General features: G+C 47.1%; 1 protein-coding gene across 2 annotated transcripts in view; it reads right to left on the bottom strand.

The window, feature by feature from the left end:
• The window catches only part of Eipr1 (EARP complex and GARP complex interacting protein 1), a 112450-nt gene that overhangs the window by 81963 nt on the left and 6612 nt on the right, over positions 1 to 23875 (bottom strand). The window contains exons 2-3 of one of the 2 annotated variants that reach the window (XM_005360651.2): positions 21598 to 21681; positions 14485 to 14617 (exon numbers count right to left, since the gene is read on the bottom strand). In XM_005360651.2, coding sequence (XP_005360708.1) covers positions 14485 to 14617; positions 21598 to 21681 — 217 coding nt within the window. Of the gene's footprint in view, positions 1 to 14484; positions 14618 to 21597; positions 21682 to 23875 lie in introns of those variants that run through there. The other variant, XM_026786014.1, reaches the window with a different exon arrangement.

The raw sequence follows: 23875 nt of genomic DNA, 5'->3' as shown, positions 1-23875 counted from the left end.
AGCGCAGAGGCTTGCTCTGCTGTGTAAACTCCATCCCTATAGGGTTACTGCACAGCAGAGTGGGCCAGCGCAGAGGCTTGCTCTGCTGTGTAAACCCCATCCCTATAGGGTTACTGCATAGCAAAATGGGCCTGCGCAGAGGTTTGCTCTGCTCTGTAAACCCCATCCCTACAGGGTTACTGCACAGCAGAGTGGGCCAGTGCAGAGTCTTGCACCTTTGTGAAAAGTGTACAATATATCTGACAAGGAACCACCTCAAGGCCGCCTTCCTAATGCAAAGCCCAGGCCTCAGAAGCCAGGGAGACTGCATCCTCCTTCTCTGTAGCTCCAAAGCAGAACTGCAGATGCTTCGGGAGAGGTGAGGGCCAAGGACAGAGAACAAGCACCAGGCTGTGGGCAAGCACAGCAAATGACCCATCTGGAGCTGAGGGAGGAAACTGGCATAGTGTTTTTTATGGTCTTACTGGAAAAATTAATTCAGATTGGGCTTCGTCAAAGCACCCCCATGGGCTGAGACCAGGAGGAAGGACTATAAACAAGGCACACTGATAAATGGCAGAACACTGAGCTTTGAGGAGCGTCCGGGGTGCATTGGGACCAGGCCTTATTTAACATCTTCATTAGTGATCTGGAAGGAGCAGTAAACAGCACATTAATTACACATCCAGATGATTCTGAATTTGGAGGTGCCACAGAAAGTCAATGAGGACAGAGAAATGATGCAAATGGGACCCAAAGGCCGTCGTGAGGAGCGTAGGAACTATGTAGGGCTCGGCCTCACATAAGAGGCTGACAGGAACAGTTCTGTGCTCTGAGTCAACATCCACTGCGGCAAGTTGCAGGGGTTGGGCAGATATAGCCAAGTTCCACCCACCCACAACTAAGAAGCGATAAACAATAGCACTCAAACCAATGCTGGCAGCCCAAAGTCTGATATTTGAAAGAGTCAGGTCTCACGCCGCCCCCTAATACTCAATCCTGTGACCAACACTCAGGAGGACCACCCAAGAGCATGAACAGCTGAGTTCACTGTGATACCGGAAGGCCAAGGCAGACACCCAAAAAGACAAGAACTCGGATTCTCAGGACTTAGCCAACAACACAATGCTTGGGTTTCTAGGACTTCATTCTGGGTTAAAGATATAAAGGAGACACACGTTTAAGGCCTTTGAACTCATAACCTCTGAACTCTAATATGTAAAAGTTATAACATATGAAGTAACAATTACAGTTCAATTCCACAGGACAAAAAAAAAAACAGTGAGAAATAAAACATGTATTTAAAAATGTACATCCCAGAAGAAACATCCTTGAAGCCTGACAAAGCCCTGTGCCATTACACGCCAAATGTTGCTCTCAGGAAACAGCAAATCTGGAAGGGCCAAAATCCTAAAAAGACTGCTCTGGGAAAAAATAATAAAATTAATTTTTAGAAGACATTTATTTACATGTTTAGATGGGGTTATTTGTAGAAATAAAAACACTGCAGAACACGACATTAGCCACGCTTTGTAATAAAGTCACATATTTTGTACATAAGCTCTCTGGGATAACGGCAGTGACACAGTGAACTAGGACACTCCTGAAGAAAAGGCGCCAAGGGCAAAGCTGGGGACTGTGCACACAGCTATGCAACAACAATCACCATGAAAGCCACGACAAACATGTTCCATCCAGAGAAGACAGACTGCTCATGCAGCAAGTCACCTTTTGAAAACACAGGGATTGACCTCTCTTTATGACATGGCATGTGCAAACACAGAGCACACGCTGAACAACATTGCACATGAGCTTTCTAGAATCTGACTGCCAAAGAAGCACAAAGCAAGTGAGAACTGTCTTAAGGTCTTCACACCATCTGCATCCCCAATAGTGGGTGTGTGAAGACAGGGCCTGACGTGTAAACCGGAAAATGATGCTGAGTGTTGCAGAGAGGGCAGTAGGAGAGACCTAGCTGACCGAGTGTCATATGATGGGAAGTATGCTTTTCTTCAGGGCCTGGCCCTCTCCAAAGCACACACTCTCACATGTGTTTCTACCAGGAAGATTTTAGTCCCAACCCCAATACCCTTCTGGGGACAAACTCATAGACAAACCCAAGTCTCCAGATGCCTGTGTTGTCTACGATGGTGCAACCATAACAATCCCTTCTTCATGGTGGCTTCCTACTCTGGCTACTTAGCCTTTTCCAGTGGGAACTGAGGGCTGAGGGGAGCGCTCAGAATTTCTGTACTCAGGATTTCAGTACAGACAACTATAATCAGCACTGGCCTCCTGGCTGCAGAAGCATACTCTAGAGCCAAGCTGCACACCACTGTCTTGTGCTGCTGGCTTGCAGAGGAACTAGAGATTCCTCAGTGAGAACATGGAAATGAAAACACAGGAGCAGCCAGGCAAGGCACATGTATGCAATCCCAGCACTAAGGGGACAGAGGCAGGAGGACTGCCCATTTGAGACTAGCCTGGTCTACAAATCAAAACCCTGTTCTAAAAAGAAAACAATGCATTGGCTAGACAGACATGTTGCTCGGTGGAAGAGTGGTCACCATCCAAACAAAAGAACAGGATCAAGAAGATGTCTCAGTTAAGGTACTTGCCACCAAGCCTGACGACCTGGTTTGAATCCCAAGGACCCACATGGTGGAAGGAGAGAGCTAACTCTCCCAGGTTGTCCTGATTTCCGTGCATGTACATATGAGCATGATACACACACACACACACACACACACACACACACACACACACACACACACAACAAAAAAGTATAGTTTTTAAAAGGCAGGTGTTAACTAGGTAATTCATAATCTGTGTTTAGTGTCCTCTCTGACATTGCAGCACTGAAAAGCATCTCTGTGTCCTTCGTTGCCATCACCATTTTCATTATCATTGAGTCTTCCTTTGTATAAAAGATGGGTATGTATAAAAAATGGATGATGGAAATGATGAAAGCAAAAAATATTAATTAACTTATTCAAGTAGCAAGGAGCTGAACCCTAAGTCTCCTGCCGCCCCTGCTCACTCTCTAAAACTCTCACAGCAGTCTCAGGCAGGCCACTGCATGGTCTCCTTCCCTTCACCAGAGTCTGTTCACCTTGGGGAGGCTCACAGAGCTCTTAGAAAGCCTTCAGCACCCCTACTTCCTGTCCACATTCTTCAAGAGGCTTGGAAATGAGGAGAGTTTGTATCTTTATGAGACTATGCTATGTTTATCACTATTGACTAGAACAGATAGCAAAGAAATTTTAAGGAGAATAAATTTAGGATATCCATACCCAAAAGGAGGCATCTTCAAATTAACATAATAATATAATAACATAATAATTCCCAAAACCACAATCACTGGAACCTGAGTGGGTTGATACTGTGTGGCTTTCTTACCTCTCCCCACAGCACGGTGACCTCAAGGAATCGTTTCTACACAAATTCCAAGCCAAAGAGAACCAAGCACAGCACCTTCCAGATGTTCACAAAATGAACACAGTTAATACCCACCCATCTAGGCCTCTGCCTCCCAGGGCAGTCATCTTCAGCACACAGCTATTCCAGAGGAGATGGCTCAACTAGTCTGACACTCGCTTATCACAGAAAAACTAAAACGCGCAAGACGAGTAATGCATTTCATGATAATCCAGTCAGCAGCAGGCTGCACATTAAGAGAGTGTCTCATCGTCTCCATCACCTCACAATGTCACAGCAAAACACACTACTGATGTGAGCAGCAGTGCTGGTCCATGTGAGCTCACCACACAGAGTACTGATGTGAGCAGCAGTGCTGGTCCATGTGAGCTCACCACACACTACTGATGTGAGCAGCAGTGCTGGTCCGTGTGAGCTCACCACACAGAATACTGATGTGAGCAGCAGTGCTGGTCCGTGTGAGCTCACCACATACAACTACTGCTGTGAGCAGTGGTAATGGTCCGTGTGAGTTCACCACACACAGCTATACACTACTGTGATAATGAACCGTTACTAGGTCATGATTTTACCGCACTAGACTTTGATCGACTTTTACAGAGGAAAAAGACGCAGTGTAAAACCACCTATCATGTCAGTGTGCATCAGGTCTCTTGATGACACCCTTTTCTCTTGGGCTAGATTTATCTTCATGCTGTTCTGCATTTGGCTCTAAGAGGTGTGTAAGCACTCTCTCTGATGCTACGACAGAATCACCTAACCACACAATTCTCAGAGTGTGCCCATGTCATGAAGTCACATGCTGCGTTTAAGTTTAAACTTAAATATAAAATTTTCATTTCAAAACATATTCTAATGTAAAAATTAATATAAAGTTACAGACAAGGTCTGGCAGTACTGAGACACTTTCACACTCAACATCTGAGTAAGGCAGGGGTTCTGAAAAGAAGCCTGCCACCAACAGACTAAGACGAAGGGCACCTGGGAAGCCCAGCCTGAGAAGAGCCCCCAGGGTCTCTGAAGTGACAGGTCCTCAGCAGTGAGTTCTTGATCCCTCTCTCTTGTTCAAAGAGCTCTTTCTTGGTCCAAGATCATGAGAAAAGCCAGCCCTGCCTTTTCCAAGTATTCATTACCTTAAAACAAAGTCAGTATTCAGTCTCAGTATCTACTCAGCAAGCACGAAGGGAAGTAAGCAAAGACGGAAGCCAGCAAGCTTCAGAGATATGCAGCAGGGCCCCGCATGCAGCCAGGCATCCTCTGGTCCCGCGTTTAATTAGCATCCCCTCGACAGTGATCTTCATGGACTCTAATTGTTCTCCCTGCCTCTCCCGGGTGCCATTCTCAAAGGACTCTTGATCATTTCATCTCAGAATTCTGGTTTTAAGAAGAGAAGCCTTAAGATACTCTCTTCCCAGGAAACCCTTCTTCTTTTCACTCATTTTCACCAAGCAATCATTTAAATTGAAAAATGTAATTCTTTTCTAATATTGCACAGAAATGAAGGGACACGGTGGCTTCTAACAGAGAGCTGTACTCTGACCCACGGATGTGGCCATTACTGCAATCAGGGCACTTAGGCTGCTGGGCCAGCAGGCCATCATGGACCATTTGCCTCAGCATCTCCATGCTACAGATAAAAAAAAAAAAAAAAAAAAAAACTAAGAAAAAAAAAAAAAAAAAAAAAAACTAAGAGGGGGAGACTCAGGCAGGAGAGCCCCTGGCATGTCCCTCCATGCTCCTCTGAAGATCTACATGCTCAACATCAGGAGACATTCATGAAGCTTCTCTTCCCAGGACTGCAAGAACCTGTGTTTTGTGGACAGAATAGCAGTTGCTCTGAAAAACTCTTCCACAGCTTCTGACCCATGGAGTGGGCCGTGACCCTCACCTCATGAGAAAGTCCAGCATTCAAACCACAGCAACAACTGGCATTGCTACCGGCCACATCTGTCCACCCCACTGGACCACATGCTCTGGAGTCCTGTGCTAGGGCTGTACCCTCCTCTCTGTGTCCTGGACACTTCAGCTATACCTTCCTCACAGACCCGTCACAAGGCTTGCAACCATGAAAACACATAAGCAACCCTTTACCTTTTCTGACTGCATGGAAAGCGTGGGGCGTTCCAACTGACACAGTCTCCACACTTGCCCTCACATGTTCCCAGACCCACGGCACAGACTCGGCTCACCATCTCCTCCACAATTATGCTCCGTTTATCCTAACAAAGCAGGGATTCTAGGGGTGTGAGCTGAGAACTGAAGATGCAGGGTGCAGTCCTGGGACAGCAGCCCAGGCTGTCACCGTTCTGACACACCAGGTCAAATCTCATACCTGCTCTTCCTCTGGAAATAGAGATTGCAGCACAGGTCAAACGGCTGTCCCCCATGTGAAGAGAGGGCAGCGTGTACGGTGCTGCAGCGGGCGCCCAGTGCTGGGACAGAGGCACTCCTCTCCTGGGGCTGCTTTGTGCACAGCACTCATCAAGGACTACTTTAAGTTCTCACTGGATTTGGAGAGCAGACATGAATACAAAAATCAAGTTGACAGCACCAATGTTAAAACAATGCCAGGACGGAGCAAAATCTGCCTCACACAACAGGCTACTCCAGTCACCACCAGGGTTCTCAAAATACCCCAGCAGACAGGCTTCCTGCGATCTCAACAGCTCCTTCCCATCTTACAGACAAGGAACTGAGGCTCAAAGGCAGTAAGGACCAACCCCAGAGCTGCGCTGATATATAAATGGTATGGCTGCCTGGCCCTGATGACCTGGACCCTTCTTATAACCAGTTGCTGCCTTTGAGAACATGTTTACTACTGGCCAAGAATGAGCCAGAGCAGGTTCCTCAGACCAACTGCAGCTTCATCTTCTCTTTTTGAGACAGTGACAAAATGGGACATCATTTCAGGACCATTCTGCTGATTGTGCGTGTTTAAAAGGCTCATCTTCAGGTCAGTGAACTCAGACAGGTCCAGCGTCACAGCTGCCTTCCTTGAGTTTCAGTCCTGAGCATGTAACCCTCATGGACCCTCCTGCTACAAGAACCAGGTCCAATTGTGCACAGTGCACCAGTCTACTCCTGCTTACTGGCTCACTCACACTTTGAGAGCAGAACACAGCACACCAGGTACCATATGCGGTACACTCCACGACTGCTTGTTATACTCTGAGTATGGAATGTCTCCTACAGGGTCCAGTGTTTGACCAGTTAGGCTCTGGGTAGTAGCTCTGTTTTGGGAGGCTATGGATTCTACTGGATGTGAGGCCCAGCTAGCAGACACAGGGTCATGGGAGGACTTTAAGAGCTACAGCAAGGCTCTGCTTCTGGCCCAGGACCACCTCCAGCACAGTTTACTGCTTCCTGGTGTGTCACAATGAGAGCCAGAGGCCATATGCTCCTGCAATCATGCCTTCTGCTCCAAGGTGGACTGAACCTTCTCACACCATAAATCAAAATAAATCCTACCTCCCTTAAAAAATTTTTTAAGTATCTCATCACAACGACAAGAAATGTAATTAAAACATTGCTTCTGGCAACAAGAGCCAGCTCATCTGGTGACTCCACAGACATGAATGACCTCCAGCAGAAAACCCCAGGCTCTGTGGATGAGTCTGCTCCACCAGATCTTGTGGGTTCAAAGCCCTGGACTCCATGTTGTCATGTGAGGTCCTCAGGATACCCAGACAGTAGGGCAGACTTCTGTCAGCCACCTGTTACTGTGCCTGCTCCAGAAGGCCATAGAGGATGGTCCCAGCAGTGAGGCCACATAAAGAGACAGGCCCTGAGGGAGGAGCACTCTGATGACAGATCTGGCACCCTGATGTGCAGGGTAGCCCTGGGAAGTACAGTCTCACAGCAAATCTTCCTACTCACACTTGAAGTTCCTGTGTGACCCTGTCCTCCTGTCCTACCCAGAACAGAGCAGCTGCCCGTTCTCTGGAGCTCAGCACCAGAAAGGAGGAACGTGTGTCCCAACAGGGCTTTGTCCTTTACAAGCTGTTAAGTGTTTGCACAGCAGATCTGAGGGGTCCTCAGTAGTCTCGTCTTTTATTCATGAGATTCCTGTGAATTTCGCACTCTGCTTGCTAACATATCTAAATTCATTTTACACTATAAATAATCCTTTCGTTGCTTAAAATCAATACAGTTGACACTAGAGAAAGACATACCACATCCACCCTGTGGATCTGGCCCCCACTCTGCAGCTGCCCCAGGAGTTCTGTGCCTTCATTTCAGAAGCTCCTGTTACCATCACAGAAAGGCTGCATGAATAAGGTGAACACATGGTGACCTAGAAGGCAAGGGTAGACCACATCCCAGATGCTAGCTCATCCACCCACCACACTCTAACCATTCCAAGTACTACTGGTCCCCTAGCCCTGAGGACCCATCTGTGAATCACTGTGGTTTAGGAGTCAGGAACTAAATTCTCTACAGACCCTGTGTCTGCCCCCATGATGCACCTTGGCCACTAGAAACAGCTGCCAGGAGTAAATTCAAGTCTGAGACACGTCTTTTGGGCAAGGCCTGAGTGTCAGAGCACACTCTGAGAAAGGTCAGAAGAAAAGGTTTCAGGAATGGCATGTGGCCACTCAGAGCAGCAGTAAAGACGGGTTCACCAGAACACATGATGAGGGGGACAATGTGATGGGTCACAGACAAGGTCACAGAGCCAGGTCAAGAGTGCCCTCTACTGACGGTGAGGTCATTGCTACATGAGCATCAGCAAGGACAGTGTCAGCAGAGGCAGAACACAACACACACACACACACACACACACACACACACACGGTATGGGTGCACATGTATCAAAGAATACCATAAACACACATACTACACACAACACACACAGGAACAGTATTAACACACAATACACTCTAATTCAGAAAAATAAAAATGCCATTAAAGCAGGATAGGTTGGGCTCGAGAGATGGCTCAGCAGGTAAGAAAACATGCTGCTCTTTTAGAAGCCTGGAGCTTGGTTCCCAGCACCTCCCTTGGTAGTTCATAACATCATATAACTTCAGCTCCAGAGGACCCAATGTCCTCTTCTAATCTCTGAGGTCACCTACACACATGTGGCAGATACTCACGGACACATACATGTAAGCATAAAGAAAGAATAAATCTTGAATAAATCCATCAGAGTTCCACCATTCTCAGACTTCAGTAACTGGAGAATCTGCATGTCCCAAGTAAGACACAACCTGAGGACTGTTGTTTACAGTAATATCCATGCCAAGAGTCCCACAGAAAAGCACACGGTGCACCCCATGTCTAAGTCTCTCTTAGAGGCCCCCTTCCCATGGTTCTCTCTCCCATCCTCTTAGTAAGATCCACTAGTTTAGGACATGTGTGAAAGGGGACACTGCCACTGGCCTGAGGACACAAGCTGAAAGAAAGTGGTCCCTCAAAGCCTGCTGTCTCCACCATCAGTCTCCTTCCCTTCGCCAGTGGACCGTGCACTCTAAGATACATCTTGAAGGCCTCAAGCCTTGACCACATCACACTGGGGAGAGCAAGGGGTGGGCCTCTCTACAAATACACACTAACAAATGATCAATACCAAAAAAGTCTACAAACAGCCAAGAAAAGACTATTGGGGGCTGGGGAGGAGAACTCTGCTCCTCACAGGAAGACCTGCATAAAGGGAGACACCGTAAGCAACATGTTCTAATCCTAGTATGTGGTGCTTTCAAATGAATTCCTATTTAATTTACAGAAATATGAAGACCTAGTAGTTTGTGGGTAATGTGCATCCAAAAAGAAAAAAAAGACACAAGTATTCACTTGCAAAGTAAGTTAGTCCTCCCTGAGAAGGCTGTCTGTTTTCAGTTACATGTGGCAGGGCTGTGCTATATAGCAAAGGCTTTCTGAAGGCATTTGGAAAGAAGAGTTGGGCACCTGGCTCCATGATGTCACTACAGATCATTCGAGTAGATTAGGGACAACACAAACCATGGCTTCAAAGAGCAAAGGACTAAGGAGCTCTAGTCCACCAGCTCCTGCTGGCTGCACTAAACAGAAAGAGCTCAACATTCTGGAAATCAGGGCTTCCTGCAGACCGAACCTACAGACAGGGTTCCTGGGATTCAGACTTGAATACTGTCCAACTTCCTCCTTCCCAGAGCTAGCAACAGACGAGGACAATACTGAATGGTGGGCCAGGCTGCCTTTAACATCTAGTGGGGAAAAAGCCAGTTTCGCAAAGATCTGACATTAGGGGTAACTGAAAGGAACTAACGTACATGGCAGCAAACCAGGATGAAGGCTTCCTCTTCATACCAGTCTGCCACTGCTGCTGTTGCTGCTAATACTGTCAGGTAAGCAGCTCAAACATTGCCAGCCTCATACTGCCTGAGGAGCTGGCAAGACCCAAGTGGAAAGTCAAGAAAATCTGACATTCAGACCCAGAAGCCCTAGAAACTTAATTCTACCCACAACCAAGGATAGCAACAAGACTCCAAATCCAGTCCCACCTAACACTTGCCATGAGACTTAGCAGAATATCTGCTAAGCCATAGTTATGTACCTCTGGACCCTGGGTGCAGAAGTGCTGCCTCATAGCCCATCTTTGTGGCAGCGTCTCAAAGTACACTGAATTGTGCAGGGGGTGCTGTAGTACCAAAGCCTATAGAAGGCAGCTGCTTCAGATCCCAGCAGTTGGAAGGAAAGTTAAAAAGAAACAGTGATTCATGTGTCCCCCTTGAGTCTTCCTGTTATTTAGCTTCTTTGGGTCTGCGGATTGTAACATGACTATCCCTTACTTTATGGTGAATCTCACCATGAAGTGGAAACAGAGTAGACATCACAGGTAGACGGGGGAGAGGTCTGGATGGAGAGGTGTGCGTGGGAACAGGAGGATCAGGTTGGTGAGGATGGAGGGAGAGAGCACTGGGAAAGACAACTGGAACCAGGGGCATCTCTGGGATGAGCTAGAAATGTGGTGCGATGGGAAGGAACTCCTAGGAGTCTACGAGGGTGACTCAGCTAAGACTCCTAGCAATGGCAAATGCAGAGCATGAACTGGCCATCTCCTGTGAAGAGACTGGGACCCCAACCCAGCCACATAGCCTCTGATCTACAATTTACCCTGCCTACAAGATATTCCGAGACAAAGGTGGCGCAAAAATTATAGGACTGGCCAACCAATGATTAGTCCAGCTTAAGACCCATACTATGAAAGGGAGCCCACCCCTAGCACTGCTGGAGGGCCAGGACCCAGAGGCTGGACAGCCCAGAGACCTAGGATAGAAGTAAACATGACTGGCAAAAAGGAAGAAAAAGCCAATGAAATAACTTCTCGTGATATTCTGCTGTACTCATAGATAGCTGCCTAGGCCAATTATCATCAGAGAGGCTTTACCCAACAACTGGTGGAAACAGATGCAGAGACCCACAGCCAAACATTAGGTTGGCCCTCAGGGAATCCTGTGGAGGAGAAGGAAGAAGGCTTGTGGGAGCCAAAGGGTCAAGAAAACATACAGGATCAGCTAACGTGGGCTCGTAGGGGCTCACAGAGACTGAACTGAACATAGGGCCAACCAGAGAACTTGTGTGAGACTGACCCAGACCTCTGCACACGTGTTACAGCTGTGGAGCCTGGTCTTTTTGTGGGGTTTCTAACAGAGGGAGCAGAGATTATCTTTAATTCTGTTGCCTGCTTTTGGGACTCTTACTGGATTGCCTCGTCCAGCCTTAATAGGAGAGGAGGAGCCTAGTCTTACTGCAACTTGATATCAGCCATGGCTGGATGATATACGTGAGAGGCCTGGACTTTCCTGAAAAGAAAGAGGAAGAAGTGGATGGGGGAAGAGAGGAGGATGGGGCAGAGACTAGGAGGAGACGACGGAGGGAGCAGAAACTGTAATCAGGCTGGGAAAAAAATAATTAATTTTAAAAATGGAAATAAAGCCAGGTGGTGGTGGCGCATGCCTTGAATCCCAGCACTCGGGAGGCAGAGATAGGCAGATCTCTGTGGGTTCGAGGCCAGCCTGGTCTAGTTCCAGACCAGGCTCCAAAGCTATAGAACAACCCTGTCTCAAAAAGCCAAAAAGAAATGGAGATCAACAAAAATGGTATGAATTCAACAGTCCGTTGCAGAGTCCATGACAGGCACTAAGGCCTAGCAGGAAGTGAGAAGTGCTCACATTCTGGCAGAAGACACAGCAAGGCTGCCCCGGCCTCGGCCTGCAGAGTGAAGCTGGCCCTGCCAACAGATGGGTACGGCAGACTGTGAGAGAAGTGATACAAGGTGAGGCAAGAGCTGTTAGAGGAGTCAGCAACCATGATGACTGGAAAGCTCAGTTCTGCACACCAGATCTAAACAGGCTAATCTCAGGACGTCATGCCTGGGAGGGTGGTATGGCCAGAAGGACAGTAAGCCTCTGGAGACAACAGAGAGCCTCTGGAGACAACAGAGAGCCTCTGGAGACAACAGAGAGCCTCTGGAGACAGAGAGCCTAGGCAGACAAAGAGTTTGTGGAGGACAGCAAGTCTATGAAGGACAATGTTCCTGGAGGCCCTAATCCTGAGACCTCCAGAGAGATACCCAGTGAGTTCATGAACCCATGTGGACCCATAGTTCCTGCTGTCTTCCATCCCTCTCTGAATGGATGCCCACAGTGACCATACCTGGTTACCACTGTGCACAGCCTATGGGGCAGCCAATCACCTGGGGCCTCAAGTCACCAGCTAGAGAGCAACTGTGTCTGAGCGGCTGTGCTGCAAATAGCATCAGAGTAGACTCTGCCCCACCCCCTCTCGTGGTGCATCCTGGATACCCGGCACGCCCTGTGGCTAGGCCTCTGTAGTAAAGGACTAGGTCTGCCACAGCCAGGGCTCACCTCACACAACCCCAACTACACGACCCTGAGTGCAGCAGGACCTGCAGTCTGCTCAGAGATGGGTTGATGTGGCCAAGGGAAGGGATGTCCTATGACCGTGAGCACCGCACAATATGTCAAAGTGAAGGTGACTTGATCTAATCATAAAGATCAGCCTTGATGGAGGAAGGTCATTGGTTAATTAATAAAGAAACTGCTTGGCCTGATAGGTTAGAACATAGGTGGGTGGAGTAAACAGAACAGAATGCTGGGAGGAAGAGGAAGTGAGGCAGACACCATGCCGCTCCTCTTCAGGGCAGACACGATGAAGCTCTGACCCAAGATGGACGTAGGCTAGAATCTCCCTGGTAAGTCACCACTTCGTGGTGCTACACACATTAATAGAAAGGGTTAATCAAGATGTGTGAGTTAGCCAGTAAGAGGATAGAGCTAATGGGCCAAGCAGTTTTTAAATGACTACAATTTGTGTGTTGTTATTTCAGGGCATAAGCTAGCCAGGCGGCCGGGAGCCGGGTAGCAGGAACGCAGCCCGCTGCTCCTTTCAACACAGCCTCAGGTCTAAACGTGGCTTCCTGGAGACCACTGTCTTGATGCACAGAGCACAGCTCTCTTTAAGTATGAACAGCTGCAGTTTCCCTAAAAGGAGGAGGAGTGGAGGGCTGGATTAGGTGGAGGCAGAATGCTGGGATGGATGTGGCAGCCACAGAACAGAAGCAATGATCAGATCGAGGTGACTACATACAGGTCACCTTCAGAGGTAAACAGAGTCTGCTCAAGTGATGTGGGGCAGCATTTGCAGCACTGTTCAACACAGCAGCTAGGTAGGGGTATGACAAATTCGCCATCTCAGACACACCAAGATGAAGACATGTGGGAAAGCTGTGTCCATAGACAGAGCAGCAGGTAGACTAACACCTCCTAAAGCAGCTCCATGATGAAGGGGAAGTCTAGGGTGGGGCAGTTTGAATTAGAATCATACATATGATTGCTTGTCCACAGTTAGTGGAACTGTTGGAAAGGATTAGAAGGTGTGGCCTTATTGGAGGGTGTGTGTCACTGGAAGTGGGCTTTGACGTTTCAGAAGCACACTCCATTAACAGTTAGCTCTCTCCCTCTGCCTCACAGTCATTGTAATAACAGGTACACTCTCAGCTACTGCTCCCGTGCCATGTCTTCCTGTCTGCCTGCCGCCATGCTCCCCAACATGATGCTCATGGAATCACCTTCTGAAACTGTAAGCGTGTTCTTAAATGCTTTTTGTATAAACTGCCTGGGTCAGGGTGTTTCTTCACAGCAATAGAAGAGTAACTAAGGTAGGGAAATTCAATGTGAAGGCCTTCCCAACAAATGGAGTAACATAATGTAAAAAGCTAAGAGTAAGAAATGAAGGATATGGGGAACACCAGGGTGTGTCAGCACACACTCTGGAACACAAGCACATGAAGGTTAAGAACTCAAGACCAACTTGGGCTATGGAGGAAGGAAGAAAGGAAAAAGGTTCCAATGGAGAAAAAGGCCTTTCAGAAAACTTCTTTTGCTTTTCTGACCTAAATAGGAAACTGTATATTTAAAATACAGACAGGATGGCTTGAAGTTGAGACAGAAAGAAGTGAACATGAGCATACTCAGGAGGCAGAGTCTAATCAGAAGGTGCCTGAAGGCTTCCTGGTAGACACCCAACAGAAAGCGATGGACCCTGGCATCAGAGGGTCTCCTCTGAAACCGGCATCAGAAGTCAGCGAATAGACAAAGCAAGGACAGCTGAGGGAGAAGTGAGGTTAGCTCACTGCCTGTCTGATACAAAAGCTGAAGGCCCCAGAGACTGGAGCATTAGGCTACAGGCGGAGGCTTGCAGGCACATGGATAGACACTGGCATGTGCACGCAGCACTGCTGCTGTCAGAGAAGGCTGCATGGCAGCTGAGGACACCCAGTGTCCCCAACATCAGGGAGTGGGAAGGAGGCAAGTTGTTGTCACGCTTGGGGTTGTGTGGCTCACACCAGAGCAGAGTGCAACTTTTAGGACCTAGTAGTGTTCCTGGAATAAAAACCAACCCTGGACCACAAACATCTACTCCAAGTGTCACAGTGTGTAAGGGTAGCGCCTAGGTAAATGGCCACAACTTCTAAATTGCCCACAGACCCATTAGCAATATAAAATCACTGTCACATGACACCCCCAGCTGACACACACACAGAATAATAAGCAGGGCACTTACTTTTGTTGTAGCAGGTGGCCAGCACGCCTTTATCTGCTGGGCTGGCACTGATGTGCCAGATCTCACCAGCTTGATGGAGGAGGACATTTTTATTTATAATGTTATTTTCATCATCAAAATCTATGATGTGGATCTACAAATAGAAGAAAAGGACAATCAGCATCTCAAAGGCTTTCCTCAGCACCTTAATAAGCACTGTGATTATAAAGAACTGCATGCAAATGTAGTGACGGCTGCACTTTGAACAGGACACCCCTGCAGTTCAGTTCTCACAGAGCCCCCTCCCAAGGGCAGAGGGGCAAAGCCCCACAGAGTGCTTCCACAATGCCAAGCTGTATAATGCTGCCAGCTGCTTTTCTCCCATCTAAAAACCTCAGGTGCTAAAGCCTCTGCTCTCAAGAGGCTGAGGGATGAGGGCACGCTAGTATCAACCTCGCAGTTTCTCGGGCCTGCTCTGTGGTTGCAGGGAGGACAGAAAATGGCAAAGGAATGCTGTCAGCTGAGGTCCAGGGTGGCCATGGGGGCTGGTGCCCAGCAGGAACCAGGTGAGCTGGCCATGGGGCTGGTGCCCAGCAGGAATCAGGTGAGCTGGCCATGGGGGCTGGTGCCCAGCGGGAACCAGGTGAGCTGGCCGTGGGAGTTGGTGCCCAGCGGGAACCAGGTGAGCTGGCCGTGGGGGCTGGTGCCCAGCAGGAACCAGGTGAGCTATACTGGTCCCTCTATTATGGGCAAGACTCAACTCAAGGCAGCAGTGACTGAGGCAGGTGGGACTTTGTTTTAGTACATTTTTTATTTCTTTTTAAAAGTGAGGCCAGCATATCAGCACCCATGGTTATACACTATTAATTACCAGACTGTGAAATTCAGGTCTCTTGAGTGACAAGGGTAACTACACCATCTCCATGCTTTGCTGGAGAAAAATTAGAGGAAATAAAATGATTTTCACATTCAATCTCTCTGACCAGCACTCAAGCCAGTAGAAGACGTTCAATAAATATACATATACTAAGAAAATGCATGGCTCTACAGGTTTCTTCCAAGAAAGCTCCCCATTGGCATTGATTACTGTAATGAAAGGGTCAAAGCCACCTTGATGCCCAGGATGAGTTCAGATGTTTGTCTGTACTTAGCTGTGGTAGGACCCCATGAAGCTATTTAGTACCTGGTAGACTATTTAGCAGTATGGAAAGATGTCCATAATACAGATTTAAGAAGACAGGAACCTAAAAAGGACTACAGCAAACATGACACGCATTTTTGTTTAAAAAAGCACACGTGTCCCCAGCTGAGGAGAATTAAAGGGGTCTCTCTGGAGGTGGAGTCACAGTCTTTGCCTTTGACATTATGGGCTTTGCATTTTTAATGGTTTTTCTAATGACAAATATGTGTGACTTTTGCTATCAAAACAAACTTTTTTTTTTCTTTTGAGACAGGGTTTCTCTGTAGCTTTGGAGCCTGTCCTAGAACTCACACTATAGATCAGGCTGGCCTCAAACCCTCGGAGATCCGCCTGCCTCTGCCTCCCGAGTGCTGGGATTAATGGTGTGTGCCAAAGCAAACACTTTTTTAAAGTTTTTGCACGATAGCTAACAGCATGTTTGTGTGGTGTGGCTTCAGAAGGCCTTTTGCTCATCCTCGATTCTTCCTCCTCTGCAGTGTTTAGTATAAAAATGGCCCCATCCTCTTCCAAGAATTGCTCTGCACTCATAGTGTGGAATGCAATATCAGCAGTGGCCTAAAATGGCTGGTGCCATTTTACACCAACATTTACAATGTTGAGCAGGCCAGTTAGCACAAGCAAACCCAGCACACACAGACAGTGCCCTTCCCTGTGAGAAAAAGCAGGATTGTCTGTGAGTTTCTTCCTGCCCTTGAGCTCAGTTCAACCGAAGATGAGACAAATTTAAAGTAACAGAGACCATGAGTGGTAGGGCTGCTAAGGACTGGGGACACTGGACAAAACAAATCAAAAGTGGGTGGTGGCCCATGCCCTTAATCCCAGCACTGGAGAGGTAGAGGCAGGTAGATCTCTGTGAGGTTGAGGCCAGCCTGGCCTACAGAGCAAGTACGAGGCCAGCAAGGACTATATGGTGAGATCCTGTTACAAAAAGTTAAAAGTCAGAACCAGGGTCCCACAAGATGGCTCATGAAGCAAAGGCACTTGCCACCTGACCTGATGGCTTGAATTTGATCCCTCGAGCCTAGATGGGGAAAGGAAAGACCTGACTTCCATACGTTCTCCCCTGACTTCTCACACACAATAAGTAAATGGGAAGATGGCTTGGTGAGGGAAGTGCTTGCCAGATAAGCAAGAGGACTTGATTCGGATTCCCCAGAACCCAGGTAAAAACGTGTAAATGCAGGCATATGCAACCCCAACACAGTGGGGTGGAGACAGGACCCCACATCTCACAGCTGGTCTATGGGGAGTGGGCTAAGTACAGAAAGGAGATCCTGTCTCAAAAATAGGATTAAAGGGGGCCCCTGCCATCCATTGCTGCCCTCACAGGTACTCACAGTACCTGGACCCACACCCATCAAAGCTACTTATTTAAAGAGCCTCTTGGCTCTGGTGGCGCCCTATGCAGATCCTAACACACCGACTGCTGCCTTTCCCAGTCTTCCACGGGCCTGGCCCAGGTGAACAAATGTCTCCCCAGCCACTCACTAGATCTCACTGCCTGAAGCCCATGACTACAACCAGCTCTCAACTCAGGTCAGTGACAATGACAGTCCTCCTGGAAAAGGCAGGCCATTTTCATGGTCATGTCTCATTAATTTTCTCTAATGATACCAAAAACACTACGGTCTGTTTCCCTCTATCACATGAGGCAGGAAACCTGAGTTCCAGCCTGAATTCTGCCACTTCCTGGCTGTGTTACCTTAAGCGAGTCAGCAAGTCCTTCTGGGCTCTTACTTCAACATTTGTAAATTTAAAGAATTGGATTTCTAAATCCGTTTAGCTAAAACCAATGTCTATCCTTCATCTATGAATGTAATTTTAAAAATGGCAACATTATTAAATATGTTACACTTTCCCCAATGTGTATTAGGTGAAGGCTGTGGCTCCCTACATATATTAATTTTCTTGAGTCTTCCACCCCAGGACATGAACACCAAAGATGCTTGTCAGCACAGAGGATCTAACATACCCTAAATCCCAGAACCCCAAGATCTGTGACTGTGTCTTTCAAAGCAATGAGTAAGATGAATATTCTTTTGTGTCATGAAGCCAAGGCTAGCGAGATAACTGATCAAATGCCACCAGCTGTCTCTTTAGTGCCTCATTTAGATGTAAGCCTAAAGCTCAGAAATACCGAAGTATAGCATTTTTTAACCTTTATTTTTATTTTATCTACATGGGTATTTTGCCTCTAGGTGTGGCTGCATACTACATGCATGCAGTGCCTGTGGAGGCCAGGAGAGGGCATCTGATCCCTTGGGCCTGGAGATACAGGTGGTTGTGAGCCCCCTTGTGGATGCTGAGAATCAAACCTGGGTTCTCCACAAGAACAGCCAGTGTTCCTATTGTCAACCCATCTCTCCAACCTCAAGTATAGCATGATGGGGGCATAATCAATACATCACGAGAGACAAGAATTCTCAGACAATGAAAACGTGACTTGCAAAGGCAATAAACTAGAGAAAGGGACTGGCATCTTGGTCTCTGTCTCTCCTGATATGATTCACATGTCCAGCCTGCTCCACGTAGACAATCTCAGGAAGAGTAACCAGCAGTGAGTCCTGGGGTGCTCAGGAGTGCTGATAAAGTGGACTGCTGGGAAGTCCTTGACCTGCACACACCTGCACAGCTCCTGGATGGATTTCCCTTCACAATCCTGCAGACCCTTCGTGTGCCACTGTATTACAACATACCCTCAGCTGAGGGCCATAGCACACACAGGACAAGGACACATGAGCTCTATGGAAAGTTCTGGGGTGTTGACTTCAAGTCCCTCTAGCAAGCAAACTGGCAATGCGTTTTGAGGCAGATCTCCCTGACATCCAAACCTAAAAGCCCATGGAATCCACTCTGGCAAAAATCACAGAACTGGAGCTGCAGGCACCAAAGTCCCACACATTATCAATTTTTTTCAAAGAAAAATAATTTGATTGGATTGCCTACTAATATAACAAATGCCAAACAAAGTCTAGGACATTGTAGGATTTCCTTGTAAAATAAGCAAATGTGTTTTTCGTATTAGAAATAACCATGGGGGCTGGAAAGACAGCTCAGCCATTAAGAGCATGTACTGCTTCTGCAGAGGACTAGGGCACCTCTGACCTTCTCGACTCCTGCACTTGTAGGCTCATACCCCACACAGATGCACCCACATACACATAATTAAAACTAAAGCTAAAAGAATTAAAAGATTGTTACCTAGGTGTCTAACCTTCCTTAACATAAAGTCATCTGTGACAACTACTTAGTGACAGGGTGACAGGCATTAAAAGACCCTTAGTCCTCAGAAAATGTCCAATGAGTGCCACAGAAGAGTGGGATAGAATTGGGGGAAAATAGATACGGAAAGAACTGACCAGAACCCACAAGAGGAGCCCTACACTGAAGCTACTTAACCCAGAGGACAGGTAAGAGCAGAGTCAACAGCTGCTTCCAAGCTAGGGAAGAAGGGGATGATGTCCCATGGCACAACTGGAGAGAGGCACGCTCAGAAACCCTGGGAAGAAATCTGTAAGTTCCCACATGCCCTGTGGGTAGATTCAGAGACCACAAACACATATCTTTTTTTAAAAAAGACTTTATTTTCTATGTCTGGCTGTTTTGCCTGAATGTTTATCCACATACCACATGTTTCTAGTGCCCAAAGCAGCCAAAAGAGAGCACTGGATTCCCTGGAACTAGAGTTACCAGTGGCTGTGAACTACCATGTGGGTGCTGGGAACCAAACCTAGGTCCACTGAAAAAGTAGCCAGTGCTCTAAACTTCTGAACCATCTCTCCACATCCCCCTACCCACCACTAAAAGCATTTTCAGTTGTATTTTTTCTCAGCCCATTATTTTTTAATTATATGTATGTGTCTGAGTGGGGGATTGTGCACGTGAGCACAGAGCATGAAGAGGCCAGAAGATGGCATTGGACATCCCTGGGCTAGAGCTACAGGCAGTTGTCCCTGACCTGAGTGCCAGAAACTGAACTCGGATTTCTGCAAGAACAATATGTGCTGTTAACCACTGGGCCAATCTTTCTAGCCCCTCAAACACACATTTTCATGAAAAATTTTGACAGCTTTGCTCTTAATCCTGCTCCATCTCCCCCATAAAAATAGAGTTTTTTTATTCTTCCTATACAGCCCAGGCTGGCCTTGAACAAGTGATCCTCCTGCCTCGGTTTCTCAAGTGTTGGTTTTTATAGCCGTGAGTCACCATGTCCCTCAGCGAGCAGAGAGAACGAACACTAGCCCACGGAGCGTGTCCAGGGTAAGGAAGGAGGCTGCTGCCCTACTGGCACACCTAAAGTACGCATTTCCATGTTCTGATCACTTCTCAGCTTTTCTGAGTACCACTGAAGCTAACGTTATACACAAAGCTTTTTCTAGGCTGTAGATACAGAAATTGCATGTTAGGTGACAGATGTTCACTTACAGAACTCTGTCTAGAAATGACTGCCATTCTACACTCCTCAGCAGCACACACAAGTGACACTTCACCAAGCCTATGCCGCACCAGTATTAATCAACAACTGTTAACGTCATCACCTATGTGAAAATATTAGCTGGATAGAGGCCTTCTACCATGACTACCATGGCCTTACATACCTTTCTTTTCCCAGTATCAAGAATAATGTACATTTTCATGGTGTCTATGGTTTCTCTGTGAGGTTCATAAAGCAGGCATGTTTATTTCCATTTTGATGAGGAAAATGAAGTTCAGCAAAGTTAATCCATTTGTTCAAGGTCATGCAGTTAGTACTAAGCCACAAACTGAATCCAGATCCCCATGTATCTACTGCATTCTCCACACCAGCCAACACCAGCTCCTATGTCCTCGTTGAGATGGGAGCATGACCTGTTCCAGGTTTAGCTACACACAATACTAGGAGCAGTCAGAAATGACCTAATGATCATGATCCCCAGACTGCTTCTTAATCCTTATACAGTAAAATCTATGTGACCATAAAACCAAACCAAACTACCAAGTAACTAAACACGGCTGGGCGGTGGTGGCACACACCTTTAGTCCCAGCACTCGGGAGGCAAAGGCAAGAGGATCTCTGTGAGTTCAAGTTTAGCCTTGTCTACAGAGCGAGTTCCAGGATAGGCTCCAAAGCTACAGAGAAACCCTGCTCAAAAAAAAACCAAAATAAACAAACAAAGGGTAACTAAACAGGGCTGAGGAAGATGGCACACTCGTTAAACTGCTTGCTGCATGATCATGAAGACCTGAGTTTGGATTGCCAGAACCCACAGAAAAGCCAAGCTTGATGGCACAAACCTACAATCCTAGCACTAGAGAAGCAGAGAGACAGATATCTGAAGCTCACAAATCTGGCCAAATCAATGAGCTCTAGGTTTGATGAACAACCGCATCTCAATATATAAGATACTGCCTGGCATGGTGGCACACATCTCTAATCTCAGCACTTAGGAAGCAGAGGCAGACAGATCTCTTGGAGTTTGAGGCCAGCTTGATCTACATAGTTCCAGGTCTTACTCTGTTATTTTTACACACACACACACACACACACACACACACACACACACACACAGAGAGAGAGAGAGACAGAGACAGAGACAGAGACAGAGACAGAGAGACAGAAAGAGATTGAGAAAATACAATTGAAAAAGATACCCAAAGTCAGTCTCTAACTTCACACATACACATGCACCTATGCATACACACATACAAACACGTACATACACCGTACATACACATAAAAAAACACTAAACAGAACGTTTAAATTATTGTACTCGATGATTATACAGTTGGATAATAGCTAAGACTTGGAAATATATACTTAAATCTAATGAAAATTTTGTTTGTGTGGCATTAAATTTTTTTAAGTGTTGCTTGAAAAATCAAGAGCAAAATGGCTATGAAACTAAGAATAAGCTTAGTAATTAACATGTATACATTTGTCAGAAATAGTTACCTGATTATCATATTTAAGAGACTGCGTCCCAACCAAGAAGCGAATGGCATCTGTTTCCGCAGTTTGAGGTGTTAGAGCGCGTGCCTGAGGAGGGAAGAAATGCACACACATTTATGAAGTTAGGCTTAAGAGGCACAGACAAGTCGGCTCTTCTCATCTGCTGTGATGAAGGATAAATCAGCAGAGTCTAGAGGCAACTGCACACTTCCAACACAATTGCACTTCAAATCCGTACGTGAAAGAACTCTAAGTGGGCACTAATCTAAGCAATAAAGATACAAATTATTTACCCAGCAATAGTTAAGTTGTGTAATAAAACCACCATGTCAGCAATAAATAGATTAGTTCAACAAATTACACTTCATCAAACAACACAACACAACAGAAAAGGCTTCCAGCAAACGCAATGCAGGTAGTTTAAGCCCACTTCCCTGCAGAGAACTAGAAAAGCTGCACAAAATAGAGTCTGCCCCAAGGCCTCAGAGTCTGTGAAGAGGCCCAGGATTGGCGACACTGAACCTGCAGGTTGAAGTCTGAGGAAAGCTGAGACGAGAACACGCACAGGGCGGGCCCACCACAGAGAAGCTGGCACAGCCCTCACCACACAGGACCTCGGTAAGAGGGAGCAGAATTGTAACCAGAGCGGCTGTGCGTGCTCTCAACCATTGGTCTGACAGAGGAAGACGGAGCAGACCACTGCTCCCAGGCTGGGGGAAAGCTGCCAGCAGTGAGTTCTCCACAGGAAGGGAACATCCCAAGTGATCATGCAGAAACCTAACCTTCACTCAAAACTGTCATTGCACAGACAAAGAACACCCAGGCAAAAACAAAAGAAAATGGGAAGGGGCAGGAAGTTCAAATGGCCCATTCCCTAGGAAACAGGCCCTGGCATTCTAAGATGTGTCAACCAGGAAAAGCGTCACGGGCATCTGCCAGCTGGGGAGCCCTGAGCTGGATGGTCCCTCAGAGCATAAGTCAACAGCTAGGCTTTATACCACGTACCCCAGCTGAGCAACTGGGGCGACAGGTTGTCCCTGCAGAGTGGAATGGGCTTGGGCAAAGTGCCTCTGCAGGTGAAGCCATCTCCAGCTACAGGGTCCAACTAAGCTGCCAGCCACTGTCCAGCTCAGAAGTTGTGAGTCTTCATGAAGGTGAAGTCTAGGAAACTGAGGAGAATATAAACTATTCCAACTACGATTAGAGTGTTCAATAACAGACACAAAATTAAAAATTTCATGCTTTGAGAAAAAAGATTGCCCAAGTCTGACTGGTGCTTTCAGCTTGTAAACTAGCTCAGCTCTCTGGATCCAGTCATTACCAGGACCCAGGGCAAGGCCCTGTAGCGCTCACTTTACTTCCTGCTGGGCCCAGGGAAATGTCTACATCCTGACTCCTAGACAGATGGCTGTGCTCAGACACACAGAGAAGGGACTGGAGACAGGGAGACCGTTCAGGATGTTAATCATGCTGGTGCCTGGAACCCGGAACGCTCTTGTGGCCACAGATAGGGACAAGAAGAAACAAAGCAAGGTCAGAGGTGGCGTGACAGAGGGGAACATCAACCACTCCTCTAGCTTCATTTGCTCCTCCTTACATGTGGCAATGCATGCCCATGATCCCAGGCACAGGGATCATGAGTTCAAGGTCAGGGTGGGCTATCTAAGGAGGCTCTCCCTCAGAAATCAAGGGGGGGACTAGCCAATCTGGAGGCCACACAGGTAAGCCACACATTGTTGGTTTGCCATAGATAAGACCTCTGCTGTGTGGGGTTACATGCTCCCTGGGCCCCTTTCACTAAGAAGTTACTCTTCACTTAGTGTGCAGTCAGTAGGTCACGGGTGACCAGAGCAGGACAAGAGGTTGGTGTCTGTCTCCTTGGCAGCCTTGCCTTAGGTAATCCTATTACGCTCTGCATAAACAGTGCTCACTGATAAATATTTTGTCCAGAACTATAATATAAGCCTTGCCTGACCTAAACTTAAGTCTCTCTCCTCTGGCTTCAAAGCTAAAGGTATTTCATCAGCCATGACTGGAAATTCCAGACCATGGAAAGAGGGAAGAGAAGGGGCACCAGTTCCAGGAAGATCCCTGTCGTGCTTGGAAGAAACGTGAACATTTCCCCATTTCTTAGCCACTCCCCTCATAATTGCCACCCATGATCCTTCTGGAAGAGTGATGCTCATTTGTTTTTGGGGTTTTATTTATTTATTTATTTATTTATTTATTTATTTATTAAAGATTTCTGCCTCGCCACCGCCTCCCATTTCCCTCCCCCTCC

Source organism: Microtus ochrogaster, linkage group LG3, assembly GCF_000317375.1.
Source record: "Microtus ochrogaster isolate Prairie Vole_2 linkage group LG3, MicOch1.0, whole genome shotgun sequence".
In the NCBI taxonomy this organism is placed as follows: domain Eukaryota; kingdom Metazoa; phylum Chordata; class Mammalia; order Rodentia; family Cricetidae; genus Microtus; species Microtus ochrogaster.
Note: the sequence above shows the minus strand (reverse complement) of the source record. Positions and strands in the feature narration are given on the sequence as shown.